Below are 20,258 nucleotides of genomic sequence, written 5' to 3'. Positions count from 1 at the left end.
AACTAGGTTTTCCCCCCACCAGAAAAAACAAACTAGGAAAGTTATAACAAAATTTTAAAATAAAAGTTTAGGAGAAAAATTTTACATATTCTACTTTTAAGCTTTATTCTGTGTTTCATATTTCGGTTTTTTAAATGCATATATTTCAGTTGTGAGTAATACATTTTAATTTGAAATGGTGCTGCTATAATATTTAATATTTAATAATAAATGAGATTTTTCATCCCTTAATCATATTCTGAATTTTTAAAAAGGACTTTTATAGTTATGTCATATACACTAATTATATCTTAGTGTAACTATTTGAATAGCATCCAGCATATATAGAACAAATTTGATTTTAGGTCTTCACATTATTGTTAAGTAAGTGCATTTTTCTGTTGTTGTATACTTCAAAAGTCTGCTTGATTTTAGAATTCAAATGAAAACAGCATGTCAGAAGCAGAAACTCTTGTAAGGAAAATAGTCAACTTTCAAAGCTAATTATCATGTTTAGTTGTGTAAAGTTCATTTTTTTCTCAAGATAAATGAAGGCTAATATTGTTGAATAGAAACATTTTAAATGAAGTAATGTTTAATTAAAAAGTACATTTTAAAATTAGATATTGGCTTTTTTTAGGGTGCTACAGTTCGTAATGAAATGGATTCTGTCATCATTAGTCGGATAGTAAAAGGAGGTGCTGCAGAGAAGAGTGGTCTGTTACATGAAGGAGATGAGGTTCTGGAAATTAATGGCATTGAAATTCGAGGGAAAGATGTCAATGAGGTTTTTGACTTGTTGGTAAGTTGATACAGAAGAATGACCGATAGGTTCTTAAAAGCTGGGGTTTTTTGTTATTTACTTAAAAATGCAATATTTAAAAAAATATTAAGAACATTAGACAATTTCTAGCCTAAAATTCACATGATATAATTATTCCCACAATATTTTTTAGTAGAGTTTTATTTTGGTGTGGTTAGCACTGATTTTTTTTATCTTGAGCTTTCTTACTACTAGGTATATTTTATTTGCCTCTGAAATCAGTAATATAACTAATTCTTCAACATGTATTTATTGAGTACCTGTTACATGCTAGCCACTAGGAAAATGGTGACAAAACAAAGTCCAAACCCTCATCATTTTTTAAGTTCATTTTTTTTTGTATTTTCTTCAACTGATTGGTCTTTCCTTAACAATATTAGGTAATAGCATGGTATTAATGTACACTGTCCAATATAATAGCCACTAGCTACATGTGCTAGTTATTAAGATTTAAATAACATTCTATTCCCCATTCTTACTGGCTGCATTTCAGGTATTCAGGAGCAGTACGTAGCTGAGGCCTTCTATATTAAGATATAGAACATTTCCATCATCGTAGAAGTTTTTGTTGGACAGTGCCAATATAATCAGAAAGTCATTTAAAGTTAGTCTTTGAGGGCAATTTATGATCACTTTGTATATATCCACAAACCAGATTCATAGTCTCATTTACTTAGCATCAGTGTTACAGTAGAATCTCTCCTATCTGCTGATGTTTGTTGAAGAATCTAGAAAACATCCTTACTTTCACCTATCCTCATTCATTGCTTTGGTAAAGCAGTGTCAGTAGTTGTTTTTAGGCCTCGTTTTATTGGCTGTTGTCTCTCTTGAGCACTACTCCCTGCAATGTCAGGACTAGAAGTTGTGATTACTGTTCAGGCTGGAGGTATCTGAACAAGTCAGTCAGTGGTGTACTGGGAAATAATAGTTTACAGTAACACTATTCAGTCAAAAAAAACAGCGGGTGACAGAGACCAGGTATCTGGGAAGTAAGAGTATATTTGTGTATTTGCATCACTTTTCTAATCCTGGTCACAATTACTATTTCAAATTCTACTGTATTAAAATTGATGTTTGCCAGAGTAGATAACCCAGAACTGTTAACAGCACTGTGGTATCTTCCAAACCTTCACTGTGAAATCTTCCTAAGCTTACACTAAATGGAAGACAAAAACCAAAGAGTTCTGGGTTTACGTTGCTTTCTCCAGTGGACCAGAACTACAGAATGCCACATTCCTGGGTAGCTCTACCATAATGGAATCCATGGAAAGTCCAGTTTATGCTCCCTGATGAAATGGCATTCATCTTTACCAACTTTTTAAGAAGTCTTCTAGGGTATCCAGAATAGTTCAGTTTAAGGAATATTCATAACATCATAGAACATTTTTATAAAGATAGATTTTTTTAAATAACCTCATCTTTCTATTACAGTCTGATATGCATGGTACTCTGACATTTGTTCTGATTCCTAGTCAACAGATCAAGCCTCCTCCTGCCAAGGAAACAGTAGTAAGTGATTTTTTTTAATGTTCATTATTTATTGTCTGATGTCTACTATTTATTTAATTAATAAACTTTATTTTTTAGAGTAGTTTTAGGTTCACAGCAAAATTGAACAGAAAGTTACCACATATGCATAACTGCCTCCATTATCAGCATCTTGTATCATTTGCTACATAAGTGAATCGATGCTTTCATTATTTCTCATTAGGATTCACTCTTGGTATTGTACATCCTTTGGGTTTTGACGAATGTATAATTTACATGTATCCACCATTGTATCATACAGAATAGTTTGCCCTAAAAATCCTCTGTGCTCTGCCTATTTATCACTTCCTTTCCCTTCATAACCCATGGCAACCACTGATCTCTGTAATTTTGCCTTTTCCATAATGTCATATAGCTGGAATCATATAGTATGTAACCTTTCCAGATTGGCTTTTTTCATGAGTGGTAAGCATTTATGTTTCCTCCATGTCTTTTCTTAGCTTTTGGTAGCTTTTTTTTTTTTTAAGATAATATACCATTATCTGGTTATACAATAATTTATCCACTTACCTACCTAAGAATATCTCTATTGCTTCCAAGTTTTGTAGTTACCAATAAAGCTGCCATAAACATCCTTGTGCAGGTATTTTTGTGTGGACATATTTTCATCTGATTTGGGTAAATACCAAGGAATCAAAAACTTAAATCCACACAGAAACTTACACATGAGTGTTTACTTTTGAGTATTAGAAATGTCACTTTATTTTATTTATTTATTTATTTATTAGATTTTTTTTTTTTTTTTTTTTAAATTAGAGCACAAGCAGCGGGAGGGGGAGTGGAGGAAAGACTACCCACTGAGCAGGGAGCCCAACAATGGGGCTTGATCCCAGGACCTTGCCATGACCTGAGCTGAAGGCAGATGCTTCACTGACTGAGTCACACAGGCACCCCTAGAAATGTCACTGTAATTATTTCTTTCATTCAGCTAAAGGGTAAATTCAGTAGTTTCTATTTAAAGAAATATTAATATTTCAAATTTATTGAACTCTGAAAAGTAAAAAAGTAGAATATACTTTTCTTCCAGAATTTCTTATGACTTCTAACTTGTCAAAAATTTTCTGTCATTATAGGTTGTTTATTTCACTTAAACATACTTAGAGTAGGGAGGAAAAGTGCTTTTACAAAGTATGTACAACTTTGGGGCACCTGGGTGGCTCACTGGGTTAAAGCCTCTCCCTTCGGCTCAGGTCATGATCCCAGGGTCCTGGGATCGAGCCCTGCATCAGGCTTTCTGCTTGGCAGGGAGCCTGCTTCCCCCTCTCTCTGCGTGCCTCTCTGCCTACTTATGATCTCTGTTTGTGAAATAAATAAATAAAATATTTTTTAAAAAAACTAAGTATGCACAACTTTAACTCTAGAATATGTAGTGCTCTTTTATGTTAAACATTTTTTAACTAGCTATAGTAACAGACTTAATTACTATAGGACCTAACAGTTCCACTCCTAGGTGGAGATTCAAGAGAATTGAAAACCTACATCCTCACAAAAAAACATACATGAATGTGCATAGCAGTGTTATATTATTAACCAGAAAATAGAAACAGCCTAAATATCTGCTGGCTGACAATTGGAAAGTAAAATGTGGTATATCCATAGAAAGGAATATTATTTGGCAATCAAAAGAAATAAAGTCCTGATATAATCTACAACATGCATGAACCTTGAAAAAATTAGGCTAAGTGAAAGAAGCCAGTCACAAAAGGCCATGTATTGGTTCATTTATATGAAATGTCCAGAATAAGTAAATCCAGAGAGACCAAAAGGAGTTTAGTAGTTCCTTAGGTGTAGGGAAGGGGAGTTAAGAGAGCATGGGAGTGATTCCTAATGAGTATGGAGTTTCCTTTTGGGGTGATAAAAATGTAAAATTGTTCATGGTTGCACAATTCCGAATTTACTAAAAACTAATTGTATACAATAGTGACTTTTATAATGTATGAATTATTTCTCAGTAAAGCTGTTAAACTATAGACTTGAAAATGCTGAGTTACATGGAAGGCTGATGTATTGCGTCTGTTATTGTTAACTTTTACAAAAACTTAACACTTTGAAAGAGGACACAGTTTCATTTTTTTCCCCTCAATATTTCATCACAGTTATGCTTTATCTTTTGGCCATGATTCCACATCTTCCCTTTATTCCTTATGGAACATATTGAAGTTGATGTTGCATCTGCAACCTTCCTCCTGTTAACATTCTTTGTAAGAAGAAAAATTAGGAAATAGTTTATTTCTGAATTCTGGCAGCCCCAGTCTCTGTGCCTTTTCCCATGTCTCTCCTGTGAACAAGAATTTGGCTATTAAATATAGTATCATGATCCAGTTGTATTTTAAAAAAAAATTTCTGGCTGTGTAGAAATTGAATTCGTAGAGCCAATAATGGAAGCAAGGAGATTTAGGAAACTGAATTCATTATAAAGTATGATGATGGCTTAAACTAGGATGATAGTATTGGTGGAAGAAATGGATTAGGCTGTGTTCTAGAAGAAAAGATGGCAGGACCTTGTAATGAAGGTGGAGGGTAAAGGAAAGAGGAAGTAAGAAGCTTGAGTAACTAACTAGGCAGATAATGGTGCTGATTATTACTAAAGGAAAGTCTGAAGGAAAAACAGATTTGGGGAAAAAAATAAAGAGGTCCATTTTCCAGGTTTGAGGGGCATTCAGGTAGACATACTGACTACACAGAACTGACTATATTGGAGTGCCTGGGTGTCTCTGTCATTTGGGCATCCAGCTCTTGGTTTCGGCTCAGGTCATGATCTCAGCTCCGTGTAGGGCTTTGTGCTTGTGGGGAGTCTGCTTGAGAGTCTCTTTTTCCGTTTCCCTCTGCCTGTCCCTATGCACTCTCTTTCTCTCTCTCTCTAAAATAAACCTTTAAAAAAAGAATATGTCAGTCTGGAATTCTAAGGAGAGATCTGGGCTATAGTTGTTTTTACTGTGGGGAGAGCAGGTCAGAGGAGCAGTCTGTTTGTATGTACTTGATGTATTTGCAAAATTTAAAAATAATTTTTTTTTAAAGATTTTATTTATTTATCCGACAGAGAGAAATCACAAGTAGACGGAGATGCAGGCAGAGAGAGAGAGAGGGAAGCAGGCTCCCTGCCAAGCAGAGAGCCCGATGCGAGACTCGATCCCAGGACCCTGAGATCAGGACCCGAGCCGAAGGCAGCGGCTTAACCCACTGAGCCACCCAGGCGCCCCTAAAAATAATTTTTTAAGGATGTTCACATTCATAGTTTATATAAAGAGAACTGGGTTGGAAGGACAAGTTGAGAACCTTTGCTGTCAAATGTATTCACTTTTCTGTTAAAGGTATAAAATGTATTATCTAATTTTCATCTTAATTTTTTTTTATTTGGAAGAGGATCTGGAATTTTATTATATAGTAAGGCTTTATGAATACATACTAGAAATACACAAAATACAGAAAATTTCAGTGTGTATTAGATGGACATCCGTTTTCAAGTTAGGGCATTTGCTGTATTAAGTTTGCTATTACCCTAAGGTTCATATTTCTGTCTGCCTTCTACTAAGTATCTTTTGGATGTCCCATTGATACCCCAAACTTCACATGTGAAAAAATGAAAGCAAACAATCTTTTTTTTTTTTTTTTTAAGATTTTATTTATCTGTTTAAGAGAAAGAGCATGCATGCACATGAGCAGGGGAGGGGGGCAAGTGGCAGAAGCAAACTTCCTGCTGCTGAGCAAGGAGCCCAATGCAGGGCTCCATCGCAGGACCTTGGAATCATGACCTGAGCTGAAGGCAGATACTTAACCCACTGAGCCACCCAGACACCCAAAGATAATCCTTCTTGAGTGGGGATTGGGAGGTGCAATCTCAGGTTGGAAATGGATTTTGAAAACTGTTACTTGACACTGGAAAGGCTTTTCTTGATGCCACCCTTAATTTTACACTGTGAATGAGGGGTAAAGTTTAGGCCAAGCTAAAGGAAGATACACTCTCATTCTTTTCTCCCCACCAATAATTTAAAATTCAAAATAAATAAATATATAATAAGATAGTAATAAAATAATAAATAAATAAATAAAAACTGAAAAGGAAAATTATATTGGAGCACTGAATCCCATAGGAAAGATGTAAATAAATTGATGAATCATTATCTCTTTACCATATCCCCATCGTTAGGACTTAAGATGTGAATAGCTTACGAGATTATGGGTACTAATAAAAGGCAAAGAGAAAAATGTTAAAGCTGGAAGATAATTGTCTTTAAACAATTCTATAACCCTATCATAGGAAATTTAAAAGATTTTGTTTTATGTAGAAAGCAAACATTGTTTTGGTCAGATACATTGTACTGTTACTACAGTATTGTTCACCCCTGGAGTTTTCTATAAGGGTCGTCATCTCTCCATTTTAAAAAAGGGCTCTATTGGAGAGAGCCCAGATATGGACCCTCAACTCTATGGTCAATTAATCTTCGACAAAACAGGAAAAAATATACAGTGGAAAAAAGACAGTCTCTTCAATAAATGGTGCTGGGAAAACTGGACAGCTATATGTAGAAGAATGAAACTCGACCATTCTCTTACACCATACACAAAGATAAACTCAAAATGGATAAAAGACCTCAACGTGAGACAGGAATCCATCAGAATCCTACAGGAGAACATAGGCAGTAATCTCTTTGATATCAGCCACAGCAACTTCTTTCAAGATATGTCTCCAAAGGCAAAGGAAACAAAAGCGAAAATAAACTTTTGGGACTTCATCAAAATCAAAAGCTTCTGCACAGCAAAGGAAACAGTTAACAAAACAAAGAGGCAACCCATGGAATGGGAGAAGATATTTGCAAATGACAGTACAGACAAAAGGTTGATATCCAGGATCTATAATGAACTCAAACTCAACCCACACGAAACAGGCAAACACATCAAAAAATGGGCAGAAGATATGAACAGACACTTCTCCAGTCAAGACATACAAATGGCTATCAGACACATGAAAAAATGTTCATCATCATTAGCCCTCAGGGAGATTCAAATTAAAACCACATTGAGATATCACCTTACACCAGTTAGAATGGCCAAAATTAACAAAACAGGAAACAACATGTGTTGGAGAGGATGTGGAGAAAGGGGAACCCTCTTCCACTGTTGGTGGGAATGCAAGTTGGTGCAGCCTCTTTGGAGAACAGTGTGGAGATCCCTCAAGAAATTAAAAATAGAGCTTCCCTATGACCCTGCAATTGCACTCCTGGGTATTTACCCCAAAGACACAGATGTCGTGAAAAGAAGGGCCATCTGTACCCCAGTGTTTATAGCAGCAATGGCCACGGTCGCCAAACTGTGGAAAGAACCAAGATGCCCTTCAACGGATGAATGGATAAGGAAGATGTGGTCCATATACACTATGGAGTATTATGCCTCCATCAGAAAGGATGAATACCCAACTTTTGTAGCAACATGGACGGGACTGGAAGAGATTATGCTGAGTGAAATCAGTCAAGCAGAGAGAGTCAATTATCATATGGTTTCACTTATTTGTGGAGCATAACAAATAGCATGGAGGACAAGGGGCATTAGAGAGGAGAAGGGAATTTGGGTAAATTGGAAGGGGAGGTGAACCATGAGAGACTATGGACTCTGAAAAACAATCTGAGGGGTTTGAAGTGGTGGAGTGGGAGGTTGGGGTACCAGGTGGTGGGTATTATAGAGGGCACGGCTTGCATGGAGCACTGGGTGTGGTGAAAAAATAATGAATAATGTTTTTCTGAAAATAAATAAATTGGAAAAAGGGGGGGGGCTCTATTAGGGGCTCCTGAGTGGCTCCATCTCTTTATTTCTGCTCAGGCCATGATCTTAGGGTCATGAGATGGATGACCCTAAGGGATCATGGGGCTCCAGGCTGGGTGTGGAGCCTGTTTAAGATTCTTTCTCTCCAGGGCGCCTGAGTGGCTCAGTGGGTTAAGCCTCTGCCTTCAGCTCAGGTCATGATCCTAGGGTCCTGGGATGAAGCCCCGCATCAGGCTTTCTGCTCAGCAGGGAGCCTGCTTCCCTTCCTCTCTCTCTGCCTACCTCTCTGCCTACTTGTGATCTCTGTCTGTCAAATAAATAAATAAATAAAATCTGTAAAAAAAAAAAAAAGATTCTCTCCTTCTCTATACCCCTCTCTCCCTCACTTAAAAAAGTGAGGAGGGGGGCTCTGTTTTCTTTTGTATGGTAAACTAAATTAGCCACTAACAGAGCTGGAGAAGAAAGATGGATGAAGATAACTTCTAGTTAAAATATATGGATAGAAGTCACATAGAGCATGTGCTTGTGCTCAAGGTATTGCTCAGACTTTAACTCAACCAAATGGGTCATCTCTGATGTGAAATAAATCTTGCTCTTGATTTTAGGGGGTACATTTTAAACAGCACTAGATAAACTTGTTATATAAGCAAAGCATTTTTCCTCTGTACTGTTCTTAGCCTACAGACAGAGAGAGGCCCCATTCCAAACCAACTAAGTCTGAATAGTCAAGTGGTGGGGACACCTAGGCAAGAGGAGAGAGAAACTCATCTCTGGCTGATTTTGTTGACCTTTGGCAAAAGTCACAAACCTAGATACAGCCTCCAAAGCAGTCTAGTTTCCCTCAGGGTAGCAGTTCCTAAGGTTTTAAGGTATGTCGTATTTTTTTTTTTTTAAGATTTTATTTGACAGCTCAAGCAGGGGGATCAGCAGACAGAGGGAGAGGGAGAAGCAGACTCCCCGCTGAGCAGGGAGGGAGCCTGATGCGGGAGCTCAGTTCCAGAACCTTGGGATCATGACACGAGCCAAAGGCAGATACCCAACTGACTGAGGCACCCAGGCACCACTTAGGGTACATTTTAAATTGCATGTATATAACTGTTACCCAGGGAAGCTAGTTAAAGTGCAGAATGCTGAAGTTTGAGATGTGGCATAAGAATTTAGTATTTTGATAAACATTCTAGGCAGGTGATCTCAGTAGAACACTTTGAAAATGTGCTGGATATTGCTTTCAGAAAGTTACTAGATAAAATCATCAGTCAGGTGACCAAGTTAGTCTGATTTCACAGATCTCTCTAAAAGCCTGATAACAAAAATTATATCTTCACCACCTTAAGTAATTCCTGTAATTCCATATTTAGATTTCCAAGACTTTTTGGCTAAAAAGCAACAAATTTAAACAGATTTTGGAAGCACTGATTGACAGAGATGATAAGCAGAAGTTTTTTTGATAATCCTACATATTAGGTACTTCTAGATTATACTGTAACTTATGCCAAGATTACAAAATTGTATATATATATCTTTTAACCCAGTCTTCAACTCTGTTTTGATTCTCTGCTAACCTCATAGAACTTTCTGAAGTTCACTTTTGGTTTTACCTGGCAAAGTTTTCAAGATTTTAATCAAAACTCTGTTTTCACATCAGGAGCAAGGCTCATTAGGGCACTCTGTAGTTGAAATTCAGCAGAACACTGTCAGAATGAATGCGGTCTCTTCATCATTAACCCAAGTGAATACTGTGTGATTGTATTTGTATGAAGTAAAATACCAGGGAAAGTAATCTGTGCTTCCAGGAATCAGGATGCTGTTTACTCTTGGAGGACATTAGAGTGGTTAGTGACTGAAAGGGGCATGAGGCAGGGCTTTTGGGGTATTGGTGATATTCTGATTATTGATTTGGGTGCTGGTTAAATAGGTATGTTTCATTTGTGAAAATTCACTGGCCATACACTTAATGATCTTTGTGTGCTATTGAACTTATGGAGTACATCCATGAAAAGCAACCCCCCAAAACAGACTAGTGTGTAAATTCTACATTTTTTAAAAGATTTTATTTATTTATTTGAAGAGACAGCGAGAGAGGGAACACTAGCAGGGGGGGAGTAGGAGAGGAAGAAGCAGGTTTCTCACTGAGTAGGGAGCCCAATGCGGGGCTCAATCCCAGGACCCTGGGATCATGACCTGAGCCGAAGGCAGATGCTTAATGACTGAGCCACCCAGGTGCCCCTAAATTCTACCTTTTTAACTGGATCATTAATTGCTTTACCTCAGTGTTGTTATTTGTATATATTAGGACTTAGATTTCTTCATTTCCTCTTTACAGTAGTTAGTAATACATTTTTCTGAAATTATAAAAATATCTGATGATACACAAGCATAATTTCTGAAAGAGGCTGCTGCTTCCATGAGAATTCTTGGTTATGCCTTACTCTAGAGGGAGATAATATATATCTTTATCACTTAGAAAGTGATCAGATTTCATCTCCATCATCATTGATTGAGAACAGTCAGTTTTGTTTTTTAGGAGCTCTAAAAGGATAGACTGTCTTATCATAAAACAGTTTTCGAGGCAGACCATTATTATCTTTATGATAGGTGGCCTCAATTATGACAAGGGTAAAAGGCTTAGTTAAGGAAAGACAAATAACAATTGGATAGAAAAGGACTCTGGATTATAAGATTCTTAGGATGTCAATCAATTACTTGGCTCATTGAGCTGCAGTTTAACCTATATGGGGCAGAAACACTCATTGTGCACAGGTGTTAGATTTCATTAGATGAAAATGGACTATTTACAGATTTTGGAAAAGCCACTTAACCAGGTGGGATGAAAATTACAGATGGAGAAGTTGAAAAGAATATTAATTCCTTTGTAACTTCTTAGAATTAAGATGACTTTGTTATATCTTATGGAGGTATTTTGGAGCAAGGAAGACAGGCAGTAACTTAGCTTTCAAGAAGATGCATGTGAATTCTTACCCACCTTTAATGCTGTAAGTCTCACACATTTTTGGATATGAAAAAATATATTGTTAGCAAAAATTATAACTTGTACCATTGTTAAATCTCAAAGCCTACAAATAGAACACAAAAGGAATTTATTATAAATTTGATTGAGATGATTTTTGCAGTTTGGGGTGTGATTGTTTATGAACCTAAACACATCCCTTTGAAAGAAACAGAGAAGTCAAAGGCACAGTTACACTGACCGTGTATTCAAGAAGGGAAGACAGCACCGGGGAAACTGACACTCTTCTATAAAGGTGACAGATGTGGTTAGGTGTAGTCTACCTTTCCAGGTGGTTGTGGTTTAGAAATTACATACCTTATTGCAGAGTCATTGTTTTCAAAGGTCAGGGAAGGAGAGTGAAGGGGTTTCGGTTACATTCCCTCCTGCTTCTCTCAAGCCTTTGAGGCCCCTGAGCACTTCAGGCTTGTTAGTGGCTAACAGTGTGATGCTCTGCTTACTCTCATATGGTTCTGTTTGTGTGTTTTTTACTCTTGTACATGTTTACAGTCAGAGAGATGAACTTAATTGCAGAAAACAGAGAAGCCTGAGAAAATACTGCTGTTATTTAACTAAACCTCCTCGCTTTCAACTCATAATTGCTTTACACTAATGGAAAATTATAACATTTTAATATTTATGTTGAATATTTTGTGTTATCATTTCATCATTACTGTTGTTTTGAATTTTACCCTTTTTATCTTTTAGATCCATGTGAAAGCTCATTTTGATTATGACCCCTCGGATGACCCTTATGTTCCATGTCGAGAATTAGGTCTATCTTTTCAAAAAGGGGATATACTTCATGTCATCAGTCAAGAAGATCCAAATTGGTGGCAAGCCTACAGGGAAGGGGATGAAGATAATCAGCCTCTAGCTGGGCTTGTTCCAGGTAAAAGACAATATAATAGAACATATTTAAAAGAACATTTAAAATACAAGCCTTCTCAGAGAAAAACTCACTTTTTCATGTCTTTTAAAAAACGATGTAATTACTTTTTCATGCAGTTGGGTCTTTATATATATTAATAAGTTCACAGAAAGCTCTATTTTAAAACCTAAAAACTAAAAACAAATTTTATCTATATTCAGTCAGTTCAGAGAATGAGGAATGGGCTTCTTATGTTAACTTTAAAGGATGATGCTACACCCTTTGGTTTTTCACAGTAACCTGGGACATTCCTCTAGAAACCCTGGAGTATTGAGTAGCCATCATGTTCTACTTGGTGCTTGTGCCAGATAGCAATTTGATATCTTCTTATGCCATCTTTAGCCCATAAATATTTAGAACTAGAGCTTATTGACTGATTACACTGAGTTTCTGAAAGATGCATCAAGGAGATTTGGGTGATATCATTTGTAAGTCTTTTATAGGACAAGTAAATAGATCTACCTTAGTTTGAGTTTCATGATGGTTTTAAGTGTTAGAAGATTTAAGAGGTCATATTGTCCACCTCCCATTAATGTCTGCTGCCATTACAACAATCTATATACATATGTACTATAAAAATGTGCCAAAGAAGTACCTGACTCTAATGCTTTTAAACATTTTGATATGTAATTGATCAAAATTACTTTGTTCCTTATTTTTTTTCTTGAATGTCAAAATCAGATATTTATTTTTTTTACTTATTTTTAAATTTTAATGCTCTTAAAATTTCCCCTCTAATCATAGTTACTTATTTTTACTAAGAATGCAGATCTGTATAGCATAAGATAACCTGGTTATCTTGAATACTTCTTATGTGTGCCAAACTCCGTGTTAATGTTTTTGCTGTGCTCTTAGGAAGTGCGCTAAATTCTACAGATTATCCCAACATAGATGGAATTTGCTTATTGATTTCAAAGAATCCTTGGATTGAAACAAAAAGAACTGGATATAAAAATTGTAGAAGTAGAACTCTATTGCAGATTTTCTAAGTAAAACCACTTTTATCCTCCCAAAAAAATACATTTGATTTTAAGGTAGATATCTGAAAGAAGATGAAAGTCAAAAACTTCAAAAGCCTCCTATATTAAAATCTTAATTCTAAGAGGAAAAACCTTGTATATTTTTCATTTATTTTTATCAGTGGTAGCTTAAAGGTGGAAATAAAAAATCATTAAAACATACCCATGTACACATATATAGAAAAAGGGATTGAGAATAATAAATGCAAGGGGATATTTTGAGTGCTATCTTAAAAAAGTGATGAATGTTCACATATTTTGTGAAGTTAACTCCTAGAATTAATTTGTTTGATTTGAGAAGATTCTAAATGATCTAGCATAGTACTTTCCACATAGTGAGTACACAGTGAAAGCTTTGTAAAAATTGAACTATTAGATTTTCTATCACTGGTTTCTTATCTTTTCTAATAGATGATATATCTATATTCTAGTAATACCTGTCCTAGGATTGGTTGATAGTGAGGTTGAAACCTAATACTTTAAACATTTGGAGGCTTATTATCATAGCTGACATACTTTCATATGGTGGCAGAAAGATTTAAAAGGGAATGTAACCAAAGAGTTGCTTCTGGTATTTTCCCTGGGTTAAAAAACAAAAACTTACATTCTTTTGTCTTATATTTTACTCTCTTTTCTTTCTGCTATTAAGGGAAAAGCTTTCAGCAGCAAAGGGAAGCCATGAAGCAAACCATAGAAGAAGACAAGGAGCCAGAAAAATCAGGTTGGACACTTAATATTTGACATTAATGAAAGGCCTCTTAGGTCTCCATCTGGATCTATGTTTAAATTTACATACCAGGGGGCGCCTGGGTGGCTCCGTCGGTTAGGCAGCCACCTCCTGATTTCAGCTCAAATTACAATCTCAGGATCCTGGGATGGAGCCCCACATTGGGTTCATCACTCATTGGGGAGTCTGCTTGAGGATTCTCTCTCTCCTGCCCCTCCCCCTGCTCATGCTAGCTCACTCCTTCTCTCTCTCTCTCTCAAATCTTTTTTAAAGATTACATATCAGTTAGAAGTGTCAAAAAATATGTATTCATGGTAAGAGTGATATGAGAGGCAAAGCTAATTATCTTAAAACTTTAAAGAAAGGACTGGATTTAAGTACTAAAGATCATCTGTAGGGGCATCTAGGTGGCTTATTTGGTTAAGTGACTCCCTTCGGCTCAGGTCATGATCCTGGAGTTCCAGGATCAAGTCCTGCATCGGGCTTCCTGCTCAGCAGGGAGTCTGCTTCTCCCTCTGCTTCTCCCTCTCACCCTCCCCACTCTCATGCTCGCTTGTTCTTTGTCTCATTCTTTCTCTCAAATAAATAAATAAATAACATTTTTTAGAAATTAAAAAAAAAAGATCATCTGTAATGTGAGACTAATGGAAAATTATAACTATTTCCCTGAAAAATAATTCTGTACAACAGTGTGTGTTTATAAATTTAAATGGAAAACTACTTGAGGGGCACCTGGGTGGCTCAGTGGGTTAAGCCTCTGCCTTTGGCTCAGGTCATGGTCTCAGGGTCCTGGGATCAAGTCCCACATCAGGCTCTCTGCTCAGCAGGGAGCCTGCTTCCCTCTTTCTCTCTGCCTGCCTCTCTGCCTACTTGTGATCTCTCTCTGTCAGATAAATAAAATCTTAAAAAATAAATAAATAAAGCTACTTGAGTTTTTCCATTTCAAATATGTAGCTTTGTTCAAGGAAGCAAGTACCACATTTACAGTTATGCTTTTAATTGTTCAACAGGAAAACTATGGTGTGCAAAGAAGAATAAAAAGAAGAGGAAAAAGGTTTTATATAATGCCAATAAAAATGATGGTGAGTTTGGGTGCACCTGGGTGGCTCAGTCAGTTGGGCGTCTTTTTATTTTTTTAATTAACATACAATGTATTATTAGCCCCAGGGGTACAGGTCTGTGAATCACCAGAGTTTACACACTTCATAGCACATACCTTCCCCAGTGTCCATAACCCCACCACCCTCTCCCGACCCCCCTCCTCCCAGCAACCCTCAGTTTGTTTTGTGAGATTAAGAGTCTCTTATGGTTTGTCTTTCTTCCGATCCCATCTTGTTTCATTTATTCTTTACTACCCCCCAAACTCCCCACATTGCCTCTCAACTTCCTCATATCAGGGAGATGGGCGTCCAGCTCTTGATTTTGGCTAAGGTCATGATCTCAGGGTTGTGAGATCAGCCGTGAGTTGGGCTCTACACTGGGTGTGGAGCCTGCTTAAGATTCTCTTTCTCCCTCATCTTCTACCTCTCTCTCCCCCCACCATATCCCCATTCCTCCCCCACCAAAAATGATGGTGAGTTCTACTAGATATAGCTGGATTTATATCTGATAGAGATCCATATCTAACACTTGAAATAAATTAAACTTCTGTTTTTCAGAGAGTTATATTTCTTATCCTCTTTTGCTTCTTAATGTAAGATGTGCTTAAGAAGATCATTTCACAGAAATTGTTTTCTTTTGGAATCCTAGGAGTAATGCAGCATTTTGAACTTAGAGAAAAACTGACATAAAAATTAGGGATGCCTGGGTGGCTCAGTGGGTTAAGCAGCTGCCTTCGGCTCAGGGCATGATCCCAGCGTCCTGGGATCGAGTCCCGCATCGGGCTCCTTGCTCAGCAGGGAACCTGTTTCTCCCTCTGCCTGCCATTCTGTCTGCCTGTGCTTGCTCTCTCTCCCTCTCTGATAAATAAATCTTAAAAAAAAAATTAAAGTACAGTTTAACATTATACAGTGTTAATATTAATAGTTTCCTCTGTTTATCCTACTTAACTTCTTTGTGAAATTAATAGATGCCTCTAAACAAAATCTAACAATATAATTGTATTTTAAGTAAAAAATGATTATTTTGTGTATAATAACTCATGTCACTGAGGCAGCCCATTCCACAGAACCTGCTCCCTGCTGGCTGAGTCAGGTACATAGAGTTTTTTGTTTTATTACTAAAATTAAAAAAATGTTTAAGTGTAATGTCTCTTCATATCAAAGACTCTAATAACACAAGGCATGTATTCCCAAGTGACAGCTGTCTGCTGGACCTCAGTGATGATGTTGTCTCTCTATTAGGTACCCTACTATCTTGGTTCAGCAGTTTCCACCACACCCAGTTTTTATAAACTCAACCTGATTTTACTGCTTTTCATTACCTTCTTGGTTCATCCTTTAGTGCATTAGAATTGTCTACTCCTGCTTCGGTTCTTGTCAGAAAGAAGCCAAATAAATTAAGCAAAGGGACTCCTTAACTTCCATAAGCGAACGATCTTAACTTACGAGGAAATGTCATTTTATCATCAGTATTCATACAGTTTATAAGTTTTATTCTCTCAATACCTTCAGTTTTTTTTTTCAGGCAGCATAAATTAAACATGAAAATAAAATGTTATAGATTATTGAAAACCCCCATTTAAAACTAAATCTGCAGTTCAATTTACTTTTTTTCCAAATAAACATCACTAATACTAACTGAAACATTGTGTAGCTAAGATTTATTGAATTTTTAATCCTTTTCTCTGTATTTGGATAAGTGATTAGTATCTGTTTCTTCATCCTTTGAAACACAATACATTGGTTCTGCTTTAATAGCTATTACGCTACGGAAAACCTGCAAATCTGAAGCAAAGCGTTTATAAATAAAAATGGCGCCACAATCTGAACATGTTACAAGAATGAACTCTTGATTTTTCAGAGGACGGAGCGTTTTGGGAAGGGCAGGAATTACACTTTCGTTCATAATGGTGTCATCATAGTGAATATTTTTTATTAATAATAACTATCATTTATAATAACCATTCTTTTCCAGGGGCAGTAACTATATGCTTTAGATGACTTCATCTGTTTAGGTTTCAAAATAAATTCCTTGAGATTATGGATTAATAAATTGAGGTTCAGATGTTAAAGATCTGCTTGAGTTCTCTTAAAGCTAATACAGAGTTAGAATTTAGACAAATACAGTTTGAGTTCCTGCTTTGCACTCTGTGCTAAGCACTGGCAAAACTAAAATGATTGCCTGGCCCTGTGGAACTTACAGCTGAGTGTGACTGTACAGCTGATGCTCTTCCCTGGTCGGGGGAAGTAATATGAGTGGGAAGATGACAGGCTGCTTGTTGTCTGCCTTTGTTTCTTACTACTTGACCATTCTGATTTCATCTGGATTATGGGCTCTAGGAATGTTACCTACCTATCACAATTTATACCTCTTTTTGAATCATGACCTCAGGTTAGTATTAGTATTCCAAGTTTGGATAGCACAAACAGTTTTCAAGTTGTAATCACAGAAAAGTGTTCCAACTTTCTCTGATAACACTAGTTTGTATGTAGCCACTATTTTAAATATTCGTCTATGCCAGGTATTACGCTTAGCATATATATTGTGTCTGATCCTTAAACCAACCCTCTTAGTATTTGTATCCCCGTTTTATGAAAATGACAGACCATACTCTCTTTAGTTCATCCCCTGGTGCCCTATCCTCTGTCAGAATATGGGCTCCAACCAGCTGTTTTACAGTACCAGCAGTACAAGTAGTTTTATTGTATTAAAACTATGAAAAAAGAGAAGCAATAAAGGCTTCTAGAAGGATTAATACATTGTCTTATTTATTTTCATAGTATTGGAAAGTATAATTGTCATTGGAAAGTATTCATATAATCCTACCCAGTTATTACTTCTCTTGATTAAAAAAGTTAAGTGTTCTTAATAATAAATTTTGCTTCTTTCCAATTGTTTTGGAAAGTCTGTGTCTTTATTACATGGCAATAATTCTACCTGAAGGGCTTAACTTTTTTTTTCCCAAAGATTATGACAATGAAGAGATCTTAACTTATGAGGAAATGTCACTTTATCATCAGCCAGCAAATAGGAAAAGACCTATCATTTTGATTGGTCCACAGAACTGTGGCCAGAATGAATTGCGTCAGAGGCTCATGAACAAAGAAAAAGACCGTTTTGCATCTGCAGTTCCTCGTAAGTTTGGATGCATTCCCATTTTTCTGTGCTTTTCAGTTGACCACCTTAGAACCTCACTGGAGGGAAATTTTTCATCCAATTCATCAAAACAGTTTTGCCCAGGAAAGAGGAACTTTGTTTAATAAACTCTTTTGAGAATTTTTAACTCAAAATAGTCATTATTAAGAAACTTCAGTTTTTCCTATGGTACTAATTATTTCGTAAATGAATTTCAATTTGGGCTTTATAAAATGACCTATTCAATACGGAATCAGTTCCTGGTTTTTTTAAACTGATGCAGAAGAGAAAAAATGTAGACCTAATCTCTGAACATAGAAGTTTCTGTTTAGATTATATAATACCGGGGGGTCGGGAGGGTTAAAAAAAAAAAAAAAAACAACTTAATGGAAATAAACTAGGATAAGATGAGTGGCAGTGTTTTAAATGTGAGAAGTAATTTAAAGTGTAAGCATAAAATGTGTTTAGGCAATTAAATATGACTATTATTTAAAGTTACTAAAACCATACTTTTATTCATTTCTCAGTCTAGAAATAAAATGAATCAGTGTTAAACACATGGGCTCATAAGATTTCCTCAATTCATCTTTTTATGTTTCATCTATATTACAAAATTGAAATTTTCCCTAACAAGCAGAATTATCCCCCAGCCTTACTCTGATCCATGCCTGTTATTTTTACCTGATTTTGTTTGCCTAGATACAACTCGGAGTAGGCGAGACCACGAAGTAGCTGGTAGAGATTATCACTTTGTTTCACGGCAAGCATTTGAGGCAGACATTGCAGCTGGAAAGTTCATTGAACATGGTGAATTTGAGAAAAATTTGTATGGAACCAGCATAGATTCAGTACGGCAAGTGATCAACTCTGGCAAAATATGTCTTCTAAGTCTTCGTACGCAGGTAAATAAAGTATCATACATTTTTTTTTCCCCACTGATCCTCTACATTTTTTAATGGACAAAGAAGCTTAGTCTCTACTATTTTAGTTATAAACATTTGATATAAGAAAAGTATAGTTTTACTAATTGCCTTCAGAATTCCTTATATTATTTGGGCTAGCATATTTATCAAAGAAACTAGAGCCATTAAGCACATTGTCTTAGTTAATGTTTTTAGATAGAAAAGGGCATATTTTTGTAATCCCTATTTTGGTAGAGTGCTTAAGTTTAGAAACACACAGTCACCCAATGGCAAAAGCAGGGTCAAAACCAGCCTCCTAAATTAAGCAGTCTGCTTTTCCTCGGGTGTACTTTTCTAGAACTTCTTTTGTGTATGTGTGTGGAGTTTCTTTTTCTTTTCTGCTTGCATTTAGACCCTGGCACATGGTAATATTATTGCTTATTTCTGCTTCCTCCAAAATGGATTTTGATATAGTTCTTTATAGTCTTTAAGTGATCTTATTAGAGGATATTTTAGCATTACAGTTGTAGACCTTCAGTGTCATTCATTTTTATTTATTTCATTATATAAAGAGGGCAAGCTGATTGTGTGTGTGTGTGTGTGTGTGTGTGTGTTTTCCAGGTACACAGTATATTCTTACAGTGAATGGTAGGATCTGGAAATACTGTGAATTGTTACAAAGATGTTTGGAAACTCACTCATAGTTGATGTTCTTTTTTTTTTTTAAATGACATTATTTTTCCAAGTATATTATTGGGAAGTAGTTAAATAATGAAAATTATTGTAAATATCCAGAATATCTTTTTTTTTTAATAGTCCTTGAAGACTCTCCGCAATTCAGACTTGAAACCATATATTATCTTCATTGCACCCCCTTCACAAGAAAGACTTCGGGCGTTACTGGCCAAGGAGGGCAAGAATCCAAAGGTAAAGTTATTACAGTGTTGTACTGTTCCATTGAAAGTAAACATGAAACACTCATGACCTAACATGTTACAGTGCTTAAAAGCTACATCAGCTTGAGTTTTCAAACTGATTATTCTTTCTGCCATATCACTTTTCCCAAAATTGTTGTTGTTGCCTCTGGCTGGACTGTGGCAGCTCTCCAAAGCAGGGGCCTTCTCTTGTTGTTCTCCACGTATTTCCTGTAGCCATCCCAAATGTATCGTTACCTTTGGCATTCCTTAAAACATCCTTAATCTTTTTCACATGGTTTTGTGTTATTTCCAATAGGGATTATGTAACCCCCTGCCCTCTACACCCAAGAAAAAAGTTCTCTGCAGATTCTTAGGAATTACCCACTTTTCTCTGCAGATATTCTGCATATGT

The 20,258-nt window shown here is 36.3% G+C and overlaps 1 protein-coding gene across 2 annotated transcripts in view; it reads left to right on the top strand.

Moving 5' to 3' along the window:
• Nucleotides 1–20,258, top strand: part of PALS1 (protein associated with LIN7 1, MAGUK p55 family member) — a 77,751-nt gene that overhangs the window by 48,856 nt on the left and 8,637 nt on the right. For both annotated transcript variants that reach the window (XM_044231315.1, XM_044231314.1), the window contains exons 7-14: nt 620–781; nt 2,234–2,311; nt 11,823–12,006; nt 13,714–13,785; nt 14,802–14,873; nt 17,860–18,027; nt 18,727–18,929; nt 19,746–19,856. In XM_044231315.1, coding sequence (XP_044087250.1) covers nt 620–781; nt 2,234–2,311; nt 11,823–12,006; nt 13,714–13,785; nt 14,802–14,873; nt 17,860–18,027; nt 18,727–18,929; nt 19,746–19,856 — 1,050 coding nt within the window. The remainder of the gene's footprint in view (nt 1–619; nt 782–2,233; nt 2,312–11,822; nt 12,007–13,713; nt 13,786–14,801; nt 14,874–17,859; nt 18,028–18,726; nt 18,930–19,745; nt 19,857–20,258) is intronic.

The sequence above is a fragment of the Neovison vison genome, chromosome 13 (genome assembly GCF_020171115.1).
Source record: "Neovison vison isolate M4711 chromosome 13, ASM_NN_V1, whole genome shotgun sequence".
NCBI lineage: Eukaryota > Metazoa > Chordata > Mammalia > Carnivora > Mustelidae > Neogale > Neogale vison.
This window is presented reverse-complemented; position numbering and strand designations above follow the sequence as displayed.